Source organism: Hyperolius riggenbachi, chromosome 11, assembly GCF_040937935.1.
Source record: "Hyperolius riggenbachi isolate aHypRig1 chromosome 11, aHypRig1.pri, whole genome shotgun sequence".
Classification (NCBI taxonomy): domain Eukaryota; kingdom Metazoa; phylum Chordata; class Amphibia; order Anura; family Hyperoliidae; genus Hyperolius; species Hyperolius riggenbachi.
Genome location: NC_090656.1, coordinates 84,140,049 through 84,157,745, shown reverse-complemented (window position 1 = coordinate 84,157,745; position 17,697 = coordinate 84,140,049). Strand labels below are relative to the sequence as shown.

Here is a 17,697-nt window from a genome sequence, read left to right as displayed (position 1 = left end):
GTGTGCGAGCCGCCGATCGCGGCTCGCACATGTAATGTAAACACGCGGGGAAGAAATCCCTGCTGTGTACATCATACGGCGCTGCTACGCCGTAAGTTAGATCGGCGATCCCCGGCCTCTGATTGGCCGGGGATCGCCGGCATATGATAGGCTGAAGCCTATCCCACAATGCGCAGGACGGATATCCGTCCTGCGCCACCTAGGGAAAGGAGGGGAGGGAGGTAAGCGGAGGGAGGGCGGAAAACGCTGCGGAGGGGGGCTTTGAGGAGCCCCCCTCCGTTACTCACTAATGGCCGGCGGCGATCATGCCCCCCCAGCAGGACATCCCCCTAGTGGGGAAAAAGGGGTGAGGGGGGGGGGGGGGGGGGAGTCTGTTCGCCCAGCCACAATCCTGATCGGTGCTGCGGGCTATAGAGCCCACGCAGCACCGATCATTACAAACTAGCATGGTCCTTAAGTGGTTAAGGGCACAGTGCCTCTCCTTTCCTCTCCTGAATCATTATCCAATTAAAGATGTGGGAGACCACAGCATAACGCTCATTCTGCTCCTGCATCCCCACCTGTTCGCCGCCTTCTGTAAATTGTTTGAAATGGTATGGTACAGAGGTGGGCCATGTCTCATATCTGGCCATATAGAATAGTGGGGGTGACAACAAAAGTTCCACCCCCTGTGAATATGATACAGCCACATCTTATGGGGGGTAGCTGTGCATTACTTTTATAGGAAGTCTCCGCTCCTTAGAATTTCAAGTCCAGCTCAATTTCCACTGAATCTCCAGAAAGGATTGTGAACATTGTATGCTGGCCCAGCTCCTTCCTTGTAAAGTCCCAATGCCTGTACACAAGAAAGCTAAGCAAGTTCTTCAGAAAGGTCTCATTTCTGTTTCTTCACTCCTGACTAGGGATGGTCAATGAGATGGCAAATCATTCTAGGTTGATGCAACGTTTTATGGTGACTTCATGTAAAATTTAGGCAACCTGAAAATGGACCACATGAGCATTTGATTGGTCTGTTTTGAAACTGCATAAAATTACCATAAGAACTGACCATCTCTATTCATGCCACTGAAGCAGGGCTGCTGTGTTCACAGTCAATGATGTGGTTGTCTCCACAATTCCAGCCCACGTTATAACAAGACGTGGCTCACAGTGTGAGAATTTGAAATGAGGAGCACTGTGGCTTTAGTAAGGATGCCTAGAATATAGGTCTGTGGTGACTTTTATATAGGATGAGCTTACATTTGTTTTATACAAAAATCCTATTTTTGGAGGGTTTTATGCCTATTCGCTTCTCTGCAGTATGCTTTGTCCTATGGACAGGTGCCAGGTAGCCTCAGTAGCTATTGGCCAGCTAAATTCATCCTATTGGATTGCCACAGAGGAAGTTAAATAAGTTAGGTACTCCTGTACAGACAGACAACTTATAACACCATATATAACAATGTACAGTATTACAAGTGCTAACAGGGATTAATCTATTAGCAGCAATCAGCATATAATGTATCTGGGTGTACTGTCTATCTTTATTTTTGAAATGTGAGAATTGCGCACAGCTCCTGAGTGGTACACATGTAAACAAGACAACACATTTTAAAGCCAATATCTAGTTTAAACCATTGTAAGCAAGTATCCACGGCTTGCAATCCAATTCTACCTTGTGAATGCAGATAAAGTGAATTGTGCTGATAAATATCTCTTACCTGCTTTGCCAGCTTTACAGAATCATGAGTCAGTCGATCCCTGAGATGAGGATCAAGCTGTGCAGCTGGTGCTATCTCAACAACCTTCTGATGTCGCCTCTGGATGGAGCAATCTCGTTCATACAAATGTATTACATTGCCATACTTGTCACCTGATGTGCAAAGAATACAGGAGAACACATTAAAAACAGGCCATGCTCAAAACAACTGACAAATACCCTTCCCTGAAATGCGTAAACTGTGGCAATGGCAGTGTAGGTGTTTTACGGTAGTTTATATTTCTATCAAGCACTATAATGTGGAAGAATGTGACCTTGTTGATTTTGACTGTGCCATTGCTGTTTTTTCTACCAGGTGGGCTGGATTAAGCATTTCTGTAGCTGGTGATGTGCTTGGATTTTCATTTACAACAGTCCCCTGGGTTTACAAATAATGGTGTGAAAAACAAAAAGCATCCGGTGAGCAGTATTCTATTGAATGGAAATGTCTTGTTAAAAGGTCAGAGGAGAATGACTAGACTGGACAAAAATGATAGGAAGGCTATTGAAAGCTCAGAGAACCACTCTGTACAACTGTGGTGAGCAGAAAACAGGGGAACCTGAGATGAGAGGGATATTGAGATTGATGTATGTATATCCCTTTAGGCTTCTTGCACACAGGGACGTTACAGGCGCACCTTAGTGCAGCCTGTAACGCTCCCCCAATGCACAGCAATGTAACACAAGTGGGCTGTTCACACTGCCCACGTTGCGTTACATTTTAACGCAGCAAAGTGCTGCATGCTGTGCGTTCTACGTGGCTTAGCCGCGTTAGACTGTTTGCACATGTTCAGTCATGTTGGGGAGGAGGGGAGAGCGGCCGGGCACATGACTAATTAATATTCACTGCACTCAGTGACGTGCAGTGTTTACTTCCTGGAGCGGCCGCTCTGTGCGGCAATTGGCCGGGCGGGACCACGTGATGCCGCATGCGTCCAAGAGTACGCATCACGGACGCCAGAGTGAGCTGCACAACGCTGCACAACGCGGCTCACTCCGACGTCCACACCAGAGAGCACCAGGCGTTGCGTTAGGTGCACGTTATGTGCCCTATAACGTCTCCTAAACGCACCGTCCTGGTGTGTAACTAGCCTTAAACAATTCACATTGCCTGGCTGTCCTCTAATACTTTTAGATTTAGACCCTGAATAACCATGCAGATCAGGTGTCTCTAAGAAAAATCCTGACAAGATTAGCTGCAGGCTTGTTTCAGGTGTGTAATTCAGATACTATTAACCAGAAAGAAAGAAATATGCCATCTATATGTCTTTTACCTCAACTTCCTTTAAGAAACCACAGCATGTTGAACCATAGATTCCAACCCTGCTAGCAAAGAACACAACGCCGGGGTTGCAGTGGGCACAGGTTAACTGGACCGCTGAAGACTGAAAAAACCTAGTGCAATCTGAGGGATCTCAACTTCTGAAGAACACATGGTAGGATCAGAATTTAAAAGCATCAAGCTATGGACCTGACTTGCGTTGTGTCAATGCTGATGGTAATTTGGGATGCGCTGCAACACAAGACCCAAAGCATGGATGTGCAGCTGACAACTCGGCAGACATTGTTTGATACAATCACGTCAATATATGGACTGTAATCTCAAAGGAATGTTTCTAGCACCTTGTGTAAAGAAATAATACAAAGGATTGAGGCTACATGGAGGGCAAAAGAGAGGCCCTATCCAATATTAGTATAGTGTCCCTGATAAAGTACTCAGTGAAATCGTTCATACCTTTTCAATAAAACAAACCAAAAGTAGACTCATTCTTCTGCGAAACCTTTAGTTTCCATTGTCAGGTTTACAAGTAGTGCGTGCTGAGACAGGAAATAAGGTATTCTGTCCATGGAAGAGTGATTATCATTTTGATTTGTAGTAGCACAAATAGGGGGACAAAACCAAGCAGCCCATCTATTATGTCACTAAAGAGACTCCAAACGTCCTCAGTACGCTTCCCACAACACTCTACAACCCTAAATCAGGATCCTAAAGAAATTTGAGCAATGTTGGCTAGGCATATATTGGCCCTTTAGCATGACTGACATGTTCACAACTAACAGAGCTAACTTTTTCTCATTGCCACCATCATCCGCTCCCATCTCTGGAAATGCTGACCATTTAAGCATGTCCTTTACACTCTAGGTAGCCTGTGGTCGTGTAGTCTACCATCATATGCTCAAATGACACTGCTCAGGGTCATTTCAAATATTAATTTTAAACAAGACCAACTGCCTTCCTCAATTTAAAATCAAATTAAAAATTACTGGTGCAATTTAACCCCTAACATAGTACCTACTGGCAAATCCAAAACACTGCCCATTGTCTAAGATACAACTGAAAATGTCCTGAAACACAAGCATTTTATGTTCATGCTAAAGTAAAGCTAATCACAGTAATCATCTGTACAGATTGTACAACCCTTAACATTTTACAAAGCTAATATCATAAAAAAATCAATGCAGGGTGTGGAAACTTTCCACATTAAGAGGACATGAAAGGAGGATGGGGGGACAGTGACACTAATCAGCACAGTAACTTCAGAGTGTGAGAAATGGAGAAAGTACAAAGAGCAGGAAAAGGAATGGATTTGTGTATTGACTCTGTTCTCACAAACACCATGTTATATTTGTAATGCTTAATGCTGCAAAATTATCCTACTGCGACACTGCAGGTCTCCAGCTAATCCATCTACTAAAGACTGGACGCAAGATATTCCCAGCAAGTATGTACCCACAGAATGCACTGGAAATACCCCCAAACAGCTGCATCCGTTAACAAAAAAAAAACAGTTGACATTTTAAACAAAACAATTATTAGTTTAATATTTTTCATGATTATCTGCAGAACCGAAAACATTTCCCCATCTTGCATAAACAGGATAAGCTTGACTCCCTATTTTCATCTGATCATGATCTCTAATGAATAGTATATGCATGTGTTTGTGGCCATGCACATTCATTTACATGCTTGTGTACTAATTAATGTTTATACAACTCTAAAGAGCCCATTGTAGCAGCTCCCCCCTAGCGCCTGCCTCCCTTCACCTTGCTCTCAATTTGTTGGTTCTATTAATAAATAAATAAACAGCAGGAGAAACAGATAAAGGAAGTGGGTGGTGAGCCAGTATAGAAACTTCAGGTGTCTGAGGAGGAAGGACTTGGAAGCCTATGCACATTGAGAAGACAGGAGGAGAGGTAGATCGGGGCTGCGACAAGGGGATGGGGTGAACACAGAGTATGAGCACCAATTTACTGGGAAAGATGCACAGATGGAGTTGAAGGAACGGGAAAGGTAGGGGGGGGGGGGGGGCAGATACGGTAAGACTAGTATTGTGAACCATGGAAAGGGAGCAGGAAGTTCAATGAAGGAAGAGTGTGGGGAAGAAGGGGGTCTCAAACATGCAGGTGCAGCAGAGATGTAAAAAAAGGAGGGCACAGTAAGCAGAGGGAAGAACTGTGAGGTCAAATGAGAAGCATGAGGAGACACAGAGCTAGATAAAAAAAAATGCAGAGAGTGGAAGGATACTGCATGGCAGGACACAGAAGACAGGGGACACAGCAGAAGATAGGAGACAGTGCATAAGAAGGAATGGACAGGGAGGTGTAAAATAAAGACATTACTTACCTACAGGGGACCTGCTCCTGTGGGCTCTTGTCGGCATGGTGGTCATCTCCACTGCACTTTCATCTATGGACTACATCTCCCATCATGCATTGCGGTGGGCGCATGTGGGGCACTGTGCAGACGAGATGGTGACCACTATGCATGAGAGGCCACAGGAGCAGTCCCCTGTAGGTAGGTAACGATTTTCACCCCAACAGCACACTATTACAAACCTCCTGATTACAGGTGCTCTATTCGCTTTAAGACACTAATGATGCATGAAACATCAGCACCAGGCAACTGGTACGGTTTAAAAGGGAATATGGAAGCCTCCATTTCCCTCTTACTTCAGTTTTGCATTTTAAAGTGTATTCTCAGTGCTAAATAGATGAAATCACTGCCTGATCCATTAGTAATTAACATGGTGCTTTGGGGCATAATTCCCATAGACAAGCCAGTAATCAAGACATCTAATCAGTGGAGCAATATGCAAATATGGCTCTTCGAGAGTTGAATCCAGCATATAAAAACACATACTTTATGTTTTAAGAACTGAATAACAAAAGAAAACAAATGACCACTATACCTAAATCAATAATACAAATATGCATAAAAAGATCTCATATCTTACAGACAGACCAATGTTACAGAGATAACGATGTTGTGGCAATCTATCTCGATTCCCGTCACAGCGACAAATCCTCATGACATTCTCTAGTCATTTAAAATGCAGGCTGTCACTTGCTAATGTTGTTAGCGATTGTCTGCTGAATCGCTAACTAAGGAGATTCATCAGCATTCAGTGCCAATACAATAGATGATGATGATTACAGCCCTGCCCATTAACTTTCTATTTTATTTTAATTGTGTACCTTTACAAAAAAAATTGTTGCCTTATGAACCAAGGGATGCCAACAGACTTCAATAGGTTAAGCAGAGGGACTTTTATCCCATACACAGGGCCGGCCCGTCACTTTTTGCCGCCTGAGGCAAATTTGGCAGAGCTGCTGCAACCGCCGCCCCCCCCGTCCCCCCCCCCCCCCCGGGGGGGCGCCCGCCGAGCCGGAGGGGTAGCGGGCAGGTCGGGGGTATTGTGCCTAGCGGTGGGGAGGGGGGTCGGACCCCCCCCTCCCTCGCCTGGGTCCCCCGATCTGCGCTCCCCTCCAGCCTGTAATTAGTAAGCTGCTGCCAGATCGTAAGAGGCACGGGCGGGGAGGACTCACCTTTTCCGCGTTCCATCGTGCGCTCCATTGACGTCACTTCCTGCATCGCCATCCACTTACAATACAGTGGGCGGCGATGCAGGAAGTGACGTCAGTGGAGCGCTCGCTGGAACGCGGAAAAGGTGAGTCCTCCCCGCCCGTGCCTCTTCTGGCAGCAGCTTACTAATTACAGGCTGGAGGGGAGCGCAGATCGGGGGACCCAGGCGAGGGGAGGGGGGGTCTGACCCCCCTCCCCACCGCTAAGCACAATACCCCCGACCTGCCCGCTACCCCTCCGGCTCGGCGGCCAGCCCCCCCGGGCGGGTGCCGCCCTTTGAAGTTTGCCGCCTGAGGCAAATGTTTCACCCCGCCTCATGAGCGGGCCGGCCCTGCCCATACACGTGACAACAGAAACAAAATTCCCAGAATACTTTAATTTTACATACATACTGGTAATCTAAACTTTACTCAGAGTACTCAAATACAATAAAAATATTGTCTTATCCCCTAGTAGGTCTTACGCCGGGTACACACTATGAGATTTTCTGGCCGATTTACTGTCAGATCGATTATTTCCAACATGTCAGATTTGCTTTCCGATCGAGTTTCTATTAAAGTTAACGGAAATCGATAGGAAAATGCTCGGTGATCGATAGGAAAATGCTCGGTGATCGATCGGAAAGCAAATCGGACATGTTGGAAATAATCGCTCTGACAGTAAATCGCCCAGAAAATCTCATAGTGTGTCCCTAGCATTATGGAGACTCCTGGGCCAAAGGGCATGGTGTCTTTTCAATCACACCACATTCTGGCCAAAACAAATACTACAATGCTGGATGGTATCTCCACCCCCCCCCCCCCCCCCCCCTTTGCAAAGACACCTCCAGAGATGCAGAGGACTAGGAAGAAATTCGGAGCTCCTTTACCAGTTTTCTCCAGCCACGAACAATATCAAATAACTGCATTTTGTCCACCATTCTTACATAACATATGAATAAATGGCCAAACAAACCCAACCAAAATCCTGAATGCCCTCTCTATTAGTACCTCAATATCTGATCTCTGCTGTGTGATTTTTAAACATGGCCTTCAATGCACCAATTTTGATCGTCAATAGTGGACTTCATCTAAGAATCATTAGACAAACATCTGGACTTAAATCCACTTATCTACCTTTTTGGCATCTTGGATGAAAATCTTTACTCAGCATCAGAGAACATTCCTAAGTGAATTATTCCAACCCCCCCCCCCCCCCCCCCCACGATGCAACACAATGGTATAACAAATTCAACATGGTTTATTACATTTGTGAACAGAAAACAGAGGTCATCCAGAGAACTGGTATAAAGTTTGGTGGGCTTGGTTGCAATCCTTCAGGCAGGGAACACACTTGACTGTTTTCGTACACGTTTTCTGCACAGAAAAACTGATAACTCATGTTAATCAATGTGCTAGTACACACTTACTGTGTTGTTCGCGGGCAGAAAAAAAACTGACATTCTGCATCATGACTCTGCACATTTTGGCAGTTCTCTGTATCAATTACATCAGCTGCTGTGAAAAAACGCGCGCATTTTACTGCATGGAAACACACTTAGTGTGTAGAAAAAGTATGCAGAAAAACGCACGCGGAAAACTGAAAGTCAAGTGTGTTCCCTGCCTAAAGGAATTAAGCCCTGTTGAGTCATGATCCTTGGATTTGTATAAGCATTAGAACTATACACAAACCTGTTTTTCCTCAGGTATATACAGTACCTGCTCTACTGATCATTTAATCAATCGTATCCTAATAATTCTAACATTTGTATAGCACGTTTCTCCTGTTGGACTTCCTGCAGTGTTAGGAAGTCTTGCCCGAGGACTTCTTACTTAATAGGTACTGACCCTAGACAGGATTCGAACCCTGGTCTCCCATGTAAAAGGCAGAGCCCTTAACAAGTACACTATCCAGCCACTATATCCCATGTAAAAACTTGTAGATCTCTGATCAATACTATCATGGGTTTGGTATTTACTTAAAAATTTGGTCTGGGAAAACGACATCTAGTAAGGTAATAAGGAGTATGAAGTCAATCCTCTGTACATTTTCCTTCTCTCTGTGTCTTATGCATGTTGTACTTTCCATGCACATGTCACAGTCACTTTCCTGCCCAGGACTAGTGGCTGGCAACTACAAGTTTCCTCGCACATGTGAGTGTTTTGTCAGACTACCAGCTCTGTTGCTGTTCTTTGCCTGTCTAGGAAAAAGGCCTCCTGCCTCCTTTCATCTTAAGTCCCCTGCCACCACCACTGCAGGGTCTCTAGCGGATGAGTGGCAAGGCAAGCTGCCCTTCACCATATCACCTTCAATAAATCAGGTATGTGGCAGTACATGAAATAAAATTAATAAAAAAAATAATACACAGAATGTATCTTTAAAGCCAAGTTTGAACAAGATCATTGGATTGGAATGGAATGGCTATGCATCGCATAGGCTAGTCAAAGGTGGAGATGGCAAAGTGGTGGTGACAAATAGGGTACTGCTAGAGAAGGGAGGAAGATGGATGGAAGAAAGTAAAGAAGGGGGGGGGGGGGGGTAGGTGACAAGCAAGAGGTGGTAACATATGGGGGGGTGGATAGGAGACAGCCAAGAAGTGATAACAGATGGAAAAGCCAAATGGGGGACAAAAAAAGAAAGCAAAGAGGTGGTAAAACCCGGAGACAGCCAAGAGGGACTGAAGAAAATGGAAAAAGCCAAGAGGGGGTGAAAAATAGGAGACATCCAAAAGAGGGTAAAAAAACAGAAGACAGCCAAAGAGGGTATGAAAAGTAAGAGATGGTGAAGAGGAAAAAAAATTAGAGACAGACAAGATGGGGTTAAAAACAGGAGACAGACACAAATGGGTAGAAAACAGAGCCAAGAGAAGGTAACAATGGAGAGCTAAAGGCGCGTACACATGCCATACTGTAGTGAACGACAGGTCAGTCAGACCCTCCCGCTGGGCAGACGTTCTTCTGACAGTAGCACATGTGTACAAGCTCATCAGATGTGTCAGAAACCGTCTTATACCCGTCGTTCGCTACAGTATGGCGTGTGTACGCGCCTTTAGCTCTCCATTGTTACTTTCTGTTTTCTACCCCTTTGTGTCTGTCTTCTGTTTTTAACCCCATCTCAGCGGATCTGTCAGAAACAGTCTTATCAGTCTGCTGACAGCTTGTACACACGTGCTACAGTCGGCAGAATGTCCGCCCAACGGGAGGGTCTGACAGACTCGTCGTTCGCTACAGTATGACATGTGTATGTGCCTTTAGAGTGAAAAATAGAAGACTACCAAGAAAAAAAAGAAAACTATACTGTATAAAGCAGCTAAAAATAGGCTGCCAAGAAGAAAGGGAGTGGGCAGAGTAAACAGTCAAGAATTAAGATAATGTGGTGTTGGTGGGTTTCTTATTTTTAAGCCATGCAATGGGTACAGTATGCTTATTAAATAAAAGAAAATGTACATAGTGCAAACTATTAAAGATCCACTCACCAAGTATTTGAACTTCTATGTGGCGAGGCTTTTCAATGAATTTCTCCACAAATAAAGCGCCATTTCCAAAAGCTGAGAGGGCCTCAGAATACGCCCGTGTGTAGTTCTCTTCAAGTTCCTGCAAAGAATTGCGTACAATGCAATTACCAACTGCAGGCCAGTAATAACATCACATAATGCTCAGGCAGAAAGAAACGTGTGTTAGGTTTGAAAAACTGAACACAGGTGGTACATAAAACATACTCTATTTTATTCTCTAGTACAAAATAAGTAAATTGCCCTGCAGACAGGCTTTCAAAGAAATTGGAATCAATGTTAACTACTATACAGTTCACGCAAATCAGCAACCAAAACCGGAAGGTGCACACAGGATCACGATTACAGAGTGCCCGAGATATATATATTTGTTTATATGCTGAAACATTTATTTCACTAGAAGCATAGTATCAGTGTACAGATGACACATAGAATGAGAACAATGCACACAGTTAGCCTGTCTTAGAAACACATACCCTGCGTACTAGTTCTAGGTTCAGTCATTTAGCATCTTTATTGCCTTGGAGTGAGCATGTCAAGAATGGAGTTTTGTTCTATGAATTATTGCTAATCTAATAATGCCAAAAGGAATAATTTGCACAAAGTAGAGTTCACATCAAACATGTTGTATCTGCAGCTTTGCTTCCTTAAAAAAATGCATAATTTCCAGAAGACATGCCTCTATGACTACCTTCTATTCAGTTCCAAGTACTATTCCTATTTGTACCCCACTACATACCAAATAAAACCCTGCTATCACTGTTGCCTTAGGGAGCCTGAAGGAAATAATGTAAATGTTGTACAGTCTGACATTGAATAAAGCCAAAATGCTGCTATATTGTGATTAAATCGTAGATTCATGTTCTTTTTTTCATGCACTTTCCACCCTGGAACCTTACATTTGCCCCACGATGAAGCCTCCTATATGGAGGTGAAACATGTAGCTTTTTTGAGGATCATTGTAATTTATTAGCTTGATGACAGGGAAGGGACCACTACAAAATCACGGTACCCCAAATGCTGCTCATAGGGTCCTCCGTCAAGCTGATTAATAACTCACTTAATAGTCACTTTAAATTAATTATCTCTGTGCTAAATATTTTAATAATTTATTAAAAGTTATGTTTTATTATATCCTCCTTTAGAAGGTCAGCCCTTATTGTTAACTCTAATTTAGTCAGGTCTTGTGCTTGTCTAGTGGATCCCACTACATAAGAAATGTAACCCTGCCATCATTGTTGCCTCAGGGAGCCCGAATGAAATAGTGTAATTATTGTACCATTTGACAATGAATAGTGGAAACTAAGAGCAATGTAACCATAAATGTCTAAGATTTGCTTTGGAAAAGTTAAATAGTGCCTGATATTGGCACTGCCCTGAAGCATAGAGGGAGAATCTCTGCCACATGCAACACCTGGTGCTACTGGCCGTGGTCAGAGGATTTCTGAATTTAAAGTCTGGTTTTACTAAAGCACACAGCATTGCTAAAACCCAACATACTCTGCTTCCTTGCAAATTGTTTTACATTGACATTAACTAAGCCCCAAACTCCTCTACAGCAGACTGACAAATTTAAAGAGACACTGAAGCGAAAAAAAAATATGATATAGTGAATTGGTTGTGTACTATGAATAATTACTAGAAGATTAGCAGCAAAGAAAATATCCTCATTTTTATTTTCAGGTATACAGTGTTTTTTCGGTACTTATCCGTTAGCCGGGCGCATCCTCTAGGTGGCGACAAAACTCCACCAGAGTTACAGCTTTCCCTACTATCCATGTCGGCCTGGAGGGGGAATAGTAATTAGCGCCACCTGCCGGATGCGCCCGGCTAATGGATAAGTACCGTTTTTTCTAACATTGCATCATTCTCTAATATGTGCAGATTACACAACACTCAGCATTCAAAATGATTATTTCAGAGCAGTCTGAACTAATGACCTCTCCTCTGGCAGAGAAACAGTAATGAGTTCACTTACAGTTGAGATAATAAAAAAGTCAGATAACAGCCCTCTCCACGACTTTGAAAGTCGTAGAGATTAATGGCTTTTTTGCATAGAGATAACAACTAGAGTTTCTTAACTCTTCCTGTACTGGAAACAATTAGACTGATATATCTGATCTTAATGTTTTATTTCTTAGCTGTACTACACATACAAATCATAATATTTTTTTTCGCTTTAGTGTCTCTTTAAGTAACAGCAGCAAGCCAATGTGCTTACCAGAACCATGTGGAGCTTCCCTGGTCTGTGTAATCTACTTAAAATAGCAGCCATGATCAGGGAGCTAAGGCTACCCAGAGAGTAAGCCAGAACCTATTCAGTAAGGAGTCATTGGGCAAGACTGCCAAATGTTTATGGGCAGAAGCAAAATACAAAAATGGCCAACATTGCATTTCTTTTTTTTGTTTACTTCAATCAAAAGCAGTTTCCCAAAGAAATAGATTTTACAGATGCCAGATCATCAGTTAAAGCACGCTGTCAGTAGGTCCATCCCCAAGCTTATGTTCATCTGGAAGCATATCATAGAGCCATATCAATTTTACAGCAAATCGTAAAAGTTGTGACTCCTATTACCGGTTCTGTCTGTGAAAGTCAAAAATATGTAATGCAGCTTTAGCCACACTTGGGCAAGAAAAGGACGTCACACAGTACAAACTCGTGACAAAAGGATGTACTCTCAACCAGAAGACCTAAGAAGAAATGGAGCTCCAACTGATTTTATAAAACCCAGTGTTGAGTTGTGCTTTGTGTCACCTCACATTTTACTAAGTGTTGTACTTGTACATAAAGGTGCTTAGATAAACTTAAAAATGAAGCTTTGGTTAATACTAGTATCACTAATTTAGAATGGTTTTAAAATATAAGCTTGTCGCTCCTATTACAAAAAGGATTCATCACTAGTCCTACTCTATGCGGATAATAACACAAGGGTAAGGAAAAGATAACTAGGGAGTGGCAATGGTTGCTTACAAAGCAGTGAAAGCAACAGGGACTGGCACATACACAGTAACTAGTTTACTGTCAGTTTAAACACAATATAACACCTTAAAGTACAAATAGTGAGTTTTAAAGGCCAGTATATGAAACAGAATAAAATAAGTCAAAACACCATTTTAACAAACCACATTCAATTATGTCAACCCTTAAAGTGTACCCGAGGCAACAGGTGACATGAGAGAAACGTGTGTACAGTGCAAAATATATTCATAACCAGGCTGTTTTACTTGCTTTATTTTGCTCCCTGAAAGTTAATTTGTAGGCATTAAAGTGACAGCTTTTGTCTTGTCTGTACCTTGTCGGTAATATAGTAAACATCACTGATAAGCAAATTACAGAAATATAAGTTTTCCTGTCAGAATACAACTTCTGAGTTCAGGGGAAAGATATAAAAAGGTCAATAGTTCATGTATTTTAACTCTAGGACACTAAATAGGCTGCCACTGATTAGAGACAGTAAAACATGGTAAGTGTTTAAATAAAAAATTAAACCCTGGGATACTAAAAAACAAAAAACAAAACACTTAAGGCGTGTGTACACACGTCTGATTCCTGCAAACGACAGGTTGTCAGACACACACCCCCCCGCGCGGGTCAGCTGATCTGCCGACAGTTTGCCAGAGTGTACAGTCTGCTGTCGGCAGGCTGATTAGGCTGGTTTTGACTGATCCGCTCGGCCTTATCAGCCTGCCGACAGACTGTACACACTGGCAAACTGTCAGCAGAATAACCGCCCGCGGGGGTCTGACGACCCGTCGTTTTCAGGAATACGGCGTGTGTACGCGCCTTTAGGAGTAGGAGGATAAATATAATGGTTTATCTCATCAGTTTATTTTCACCTCGAGTTCACTTTAATTACATTTTTTGCAGCCTGCATACTGAAAATTAACACGAGTGCTCACTTTATATTGGCATTAAGAGGAAAATTATAGAACTCATCCGTCCAGAAAAAAAAAAGTCAAGCAAACTATCCTAGAATTGGAATATGGATAACTATATTTATAGCAGATACCTTATTTTCGCAATCACAATTTAAAACTCATTACATTCTGCCACCCTAGTTAATGAGCTGTGTTCTACATTGCTATGATGACAGTGGGCTTGCTTTACCCATTCATTTTCCTGTTAGAGGCCTCCTCCCCTCAGCTCAGCAGAGATGAAGACATGAAAAGATGTTAGTTCATGTCCTGCTCTGGTTAATTCCATATACATAAACCTGGTGACAGGCTGAAAGGCCAGAGGAGGATTCTCGCCATGCTGCGCTCTCCGATTCTCACATCCAAACCCAGCAGGCTTTCACTTACACATGACAACTTATTAAAACTTTATGGCGCAGAGAAAAAAAATGCACAGCAAGTCATTCAAAATTAACCAAGGACAGTGTGACTGCATTAAAAACGTGCTGTAGAAATGATTACAGTGCAATGTAAGGACTAGCTCCTGTATGCTGCTGGTATGAAATAAACATGCAGGAGGAGCTGCTCATTTATGTGCTAAGTCTCAGCTGCTCACAGCGCCTCTTATTAATATTTCTACAGCAGGAGCTGAATACCATCTGTTACAGCGGCATACATGAAAACTGAATCATACAGGATGCAGAGCGAGGCCGGTAGCAATAATTGGGGAGGGACATAATACAGAGTAGAACTAAGAAGGGATAGAAATATTTATAGCTGGGGAACACAAGGACTATTTTTCTTAATCAGCTGGAAGGGACCTGGAGGGCACCATTAACTAGTGAACATTATATAGCATATTTGTGAGGAAGAAGCTTAATCATAGGGACACTGCAGGGTGGAAAACTGAATACAGCCGTATCCATCCACAGAAAACTGTAAAGGACAAAGTAATGTTTCATCTTTTAAAAGGAAGTGGGCGGGGGGGGGGGGGGGGGGGGGGTTGTTCGAGACATGACTACAGCTGCAGGTATCCATCTATGACAGCCAAGTTCTTACACACAAACATGGCCTTTGGATATGCACCATTAAACTACTCTGTATATTCCTATAACAGGTCTGCAATGGCGCTAGTGACACGGTCACTTTCCCAGAGCGGGCATTCCAAATACATGGAGTTAAGAGAGGTGAAAGAGAAGTGTGCAGCAATGGAGAGCCAGCAGTAATGGCAGCAAAAACCTGACTATGATCTAATCCTTCTAATGTAACAATGAAAAGCATTTGGAAGTGACTTACATCACAAAGCAGAGAGGGCAGGGCAATTTGCCATACACACACACTTACACCCCACCTGTTCCTAAGTAGAATATAACACCAGGTGCTTGTGCTCCTGTTTTTGTTGAACAGTCTTTCAGGTTATGTCAATAAGTATTTTTTTATTTGAGGAAATAGATATTGGTCTACCAGGTTCTTCCAGCATCTTAACTTGGTTCTTTGCTGCTGTTCTGAGACTACCATGCTCTTTTTAAGTCTAAGCATGTTCTTCTCTAGAAGACATATTGGCGTCAATTCACCAGAGAGGATTTACTAAGAGAAAAAAGGTAGGTAGTTTATCTCATGAGGTATTTTAACACTCTGGAGTCAATTCACCAGTGTGAGAGGACAGAGAGAAAAGTGTTCGATAGCAGGGGATAATGGAGAGATATGCATGAGGAAAGTGTGAGAAAGCAGAGAGTTAGGTAATCGGTATTAATGATTTACATGGGATACTTTTCCTCTCTGTAAGCTTGAAAGTGAAGCATTGTGGGTAGGAGGCGGAGTTTTACCACTACCTGACCAGAGTATTCCCGCCTTTTACTGCCGGATCATATCATAAATCATATCACGAGTGAGTCTGAACTTCTTCACCACCTCTGTCTCAGTAAAATTATCAAGAACTGTTCTCTCACAAAAAATACGAGGGGCGATTAAACAGACCCTCCTCCTGCGCCTTCGTCTCCTCATAATAGAAGCAAGCTCTAAGGCCTAGTGCAAACCAGAGCGGTTCGGCTGCGTTTTGCGATCCGCTTGCGGCTGCGGATACGGTTGGGTAATGTATTTCAATGGGCTGGTGCACACCAGAGCGGGAGGCGTTTTGCAGAAACGCATTCTCCCGGGCTGCTGCAGATTTTGGATTGCGGAGGCGTTTCTGCCTCAATGTTAAGTATAGGAAAACCGCAAACCGCTCTGAAAAACGGCACTTCAGAGCGGTTTTGCAGGCGTTTTTTGTTACAGTAGCTGTTCAGTAACAGCTTTACTGTAACAATACATGAAATCTACTACACCAAAAACGCTTCACAAAACCTCAAAATGCTAGCTGAAACGCTACAGAAAAATAAGAAAGAGCGTTTCAAAATCTGCTAGCATTTTGCGGATCTGCTAGCGGTTTTTGGTGTGCACCAGGCCTAACAGAGTAAGCTCAAAAGGCTCCATCTTCCACAGCAGCAGCTGCTGTGTGAAAACCACGATATCTCGAGGTTCATTCAGGGGATAAAGAGATGAAAAAATAACGAATGGCCACACCCCCTTTTTTCCCTGGTGAATTGTGATTTGGAGAAAAACTAACTACTAACTATCACTTATTTATCTCATACTTATCTCACATTTATCTCTTGCATTTCTCTCTGTCGATATTTTCCCCTATACTTCTGGAGAATTGCTATTTGGAGATATCACAGGAGGTAAATTACCTCCCAAGAGATAAATAGGTTGGTAACCTCTGGTGAATTGACGCCATTGGCCTCAATTCACTAAGCTTATCTCCTGTCTTTAATAACTCTTCTAGAGTTGTTACCATGGTGATAAGGCATGTAGTATTCAGGAAACATTTTACCTCAGGCAAACCTAAAGTTAACTCTTCTGTCTTTAAGTTAACTCTCCAATCCTTAAAATAACTCCAGAGTTAAAGACAGGCTGTTTATTACCGGCATGTCAAAATAACTACAGAGGAGGTAACTTAACTACAGAGGAGGTAACTTAACTACAGAGGAGGTAACTTAACTACAGAGGAGGTAACTTAACTACAGAGGAGGTAACTTAACTACAGAGGAGGTAACTTAACTACAGAGGTGGTAACTTAACTACAGAGGAGGTAACTTAACTACAGAGGAGGTAACTTAACTACAGAGGAGGTAACTTAACTACAGAGGAGGTAACTTAACTACAGAGGAGGTAACTTAACTACAGAGGAGGTAACTTAACTACAGAGGAGGTAACTTAACTACAGAGGAGGTAACTTAACTACAGAGGAGGTAACTTAACTACAGAGGAGGTAACTTAACTACAGAGGAGGTAACTTAACTACAGAGGAGGTAACTTAACTACAGAGGAGGTAACTTAACTACAGAGGAGGTAACTTAACTACAGAGGAGGTAACAACTACAGAGGAGGTAACTTAACTACAGAGGAGGTAACTTAACTACAGAGGAGGTAACTTAACTACAGAGGAGGTAACTTAACTACAGAGGAGGTAACGTAAGGAATGAAGAGATAAGATAACTCTCTCACTGTGTGGTGGTAAGTTTTCTCTTGCCTTATTATCTCCAGCATGATCTTAGTGAATTGAGGCTAATGTGTCTCCTCCTTGCTAAGTGATATGACATATACTGGCATATTGACACACTGACAGTATATTTTCATCGGGAACCGTCAGGTTCTCAGTAATGAACCACA

At 42.8% G+C, this 17,697-nt stretch overlaps 1 protein-coding gene across 6 annotated transcripts in view; it reads right to left on the bottom strand.

Moving 5' to 3' along the window:
* The window catches only part of PC (pyruvate carboxylase), a 1,086,793-nt gene that overhangs the window by 675,756 nt on the left and 393,340 nt on the right, over positions 1-17,697 (bottom strand). For all 6 annotated transcript variants that reach the window (XM_068259507.1, XM_068259508.1, XM_068259509.1 and 3 more), the window contains 2 exons: positions 10,057-10,174; positions 1,701-1,852 (listed from right to left, as the gene is read on the bottom strand). In XM_068259507.1, the coding sequence (XP_068115608.1) occupies positions 1,701-1,852; positions 10,057-10,174 (270 nt within the window). The remainder of the gene's footprint in view (positions 1-1,700; positions 1,853-10,056; positions 10,175-17,697) is intronic.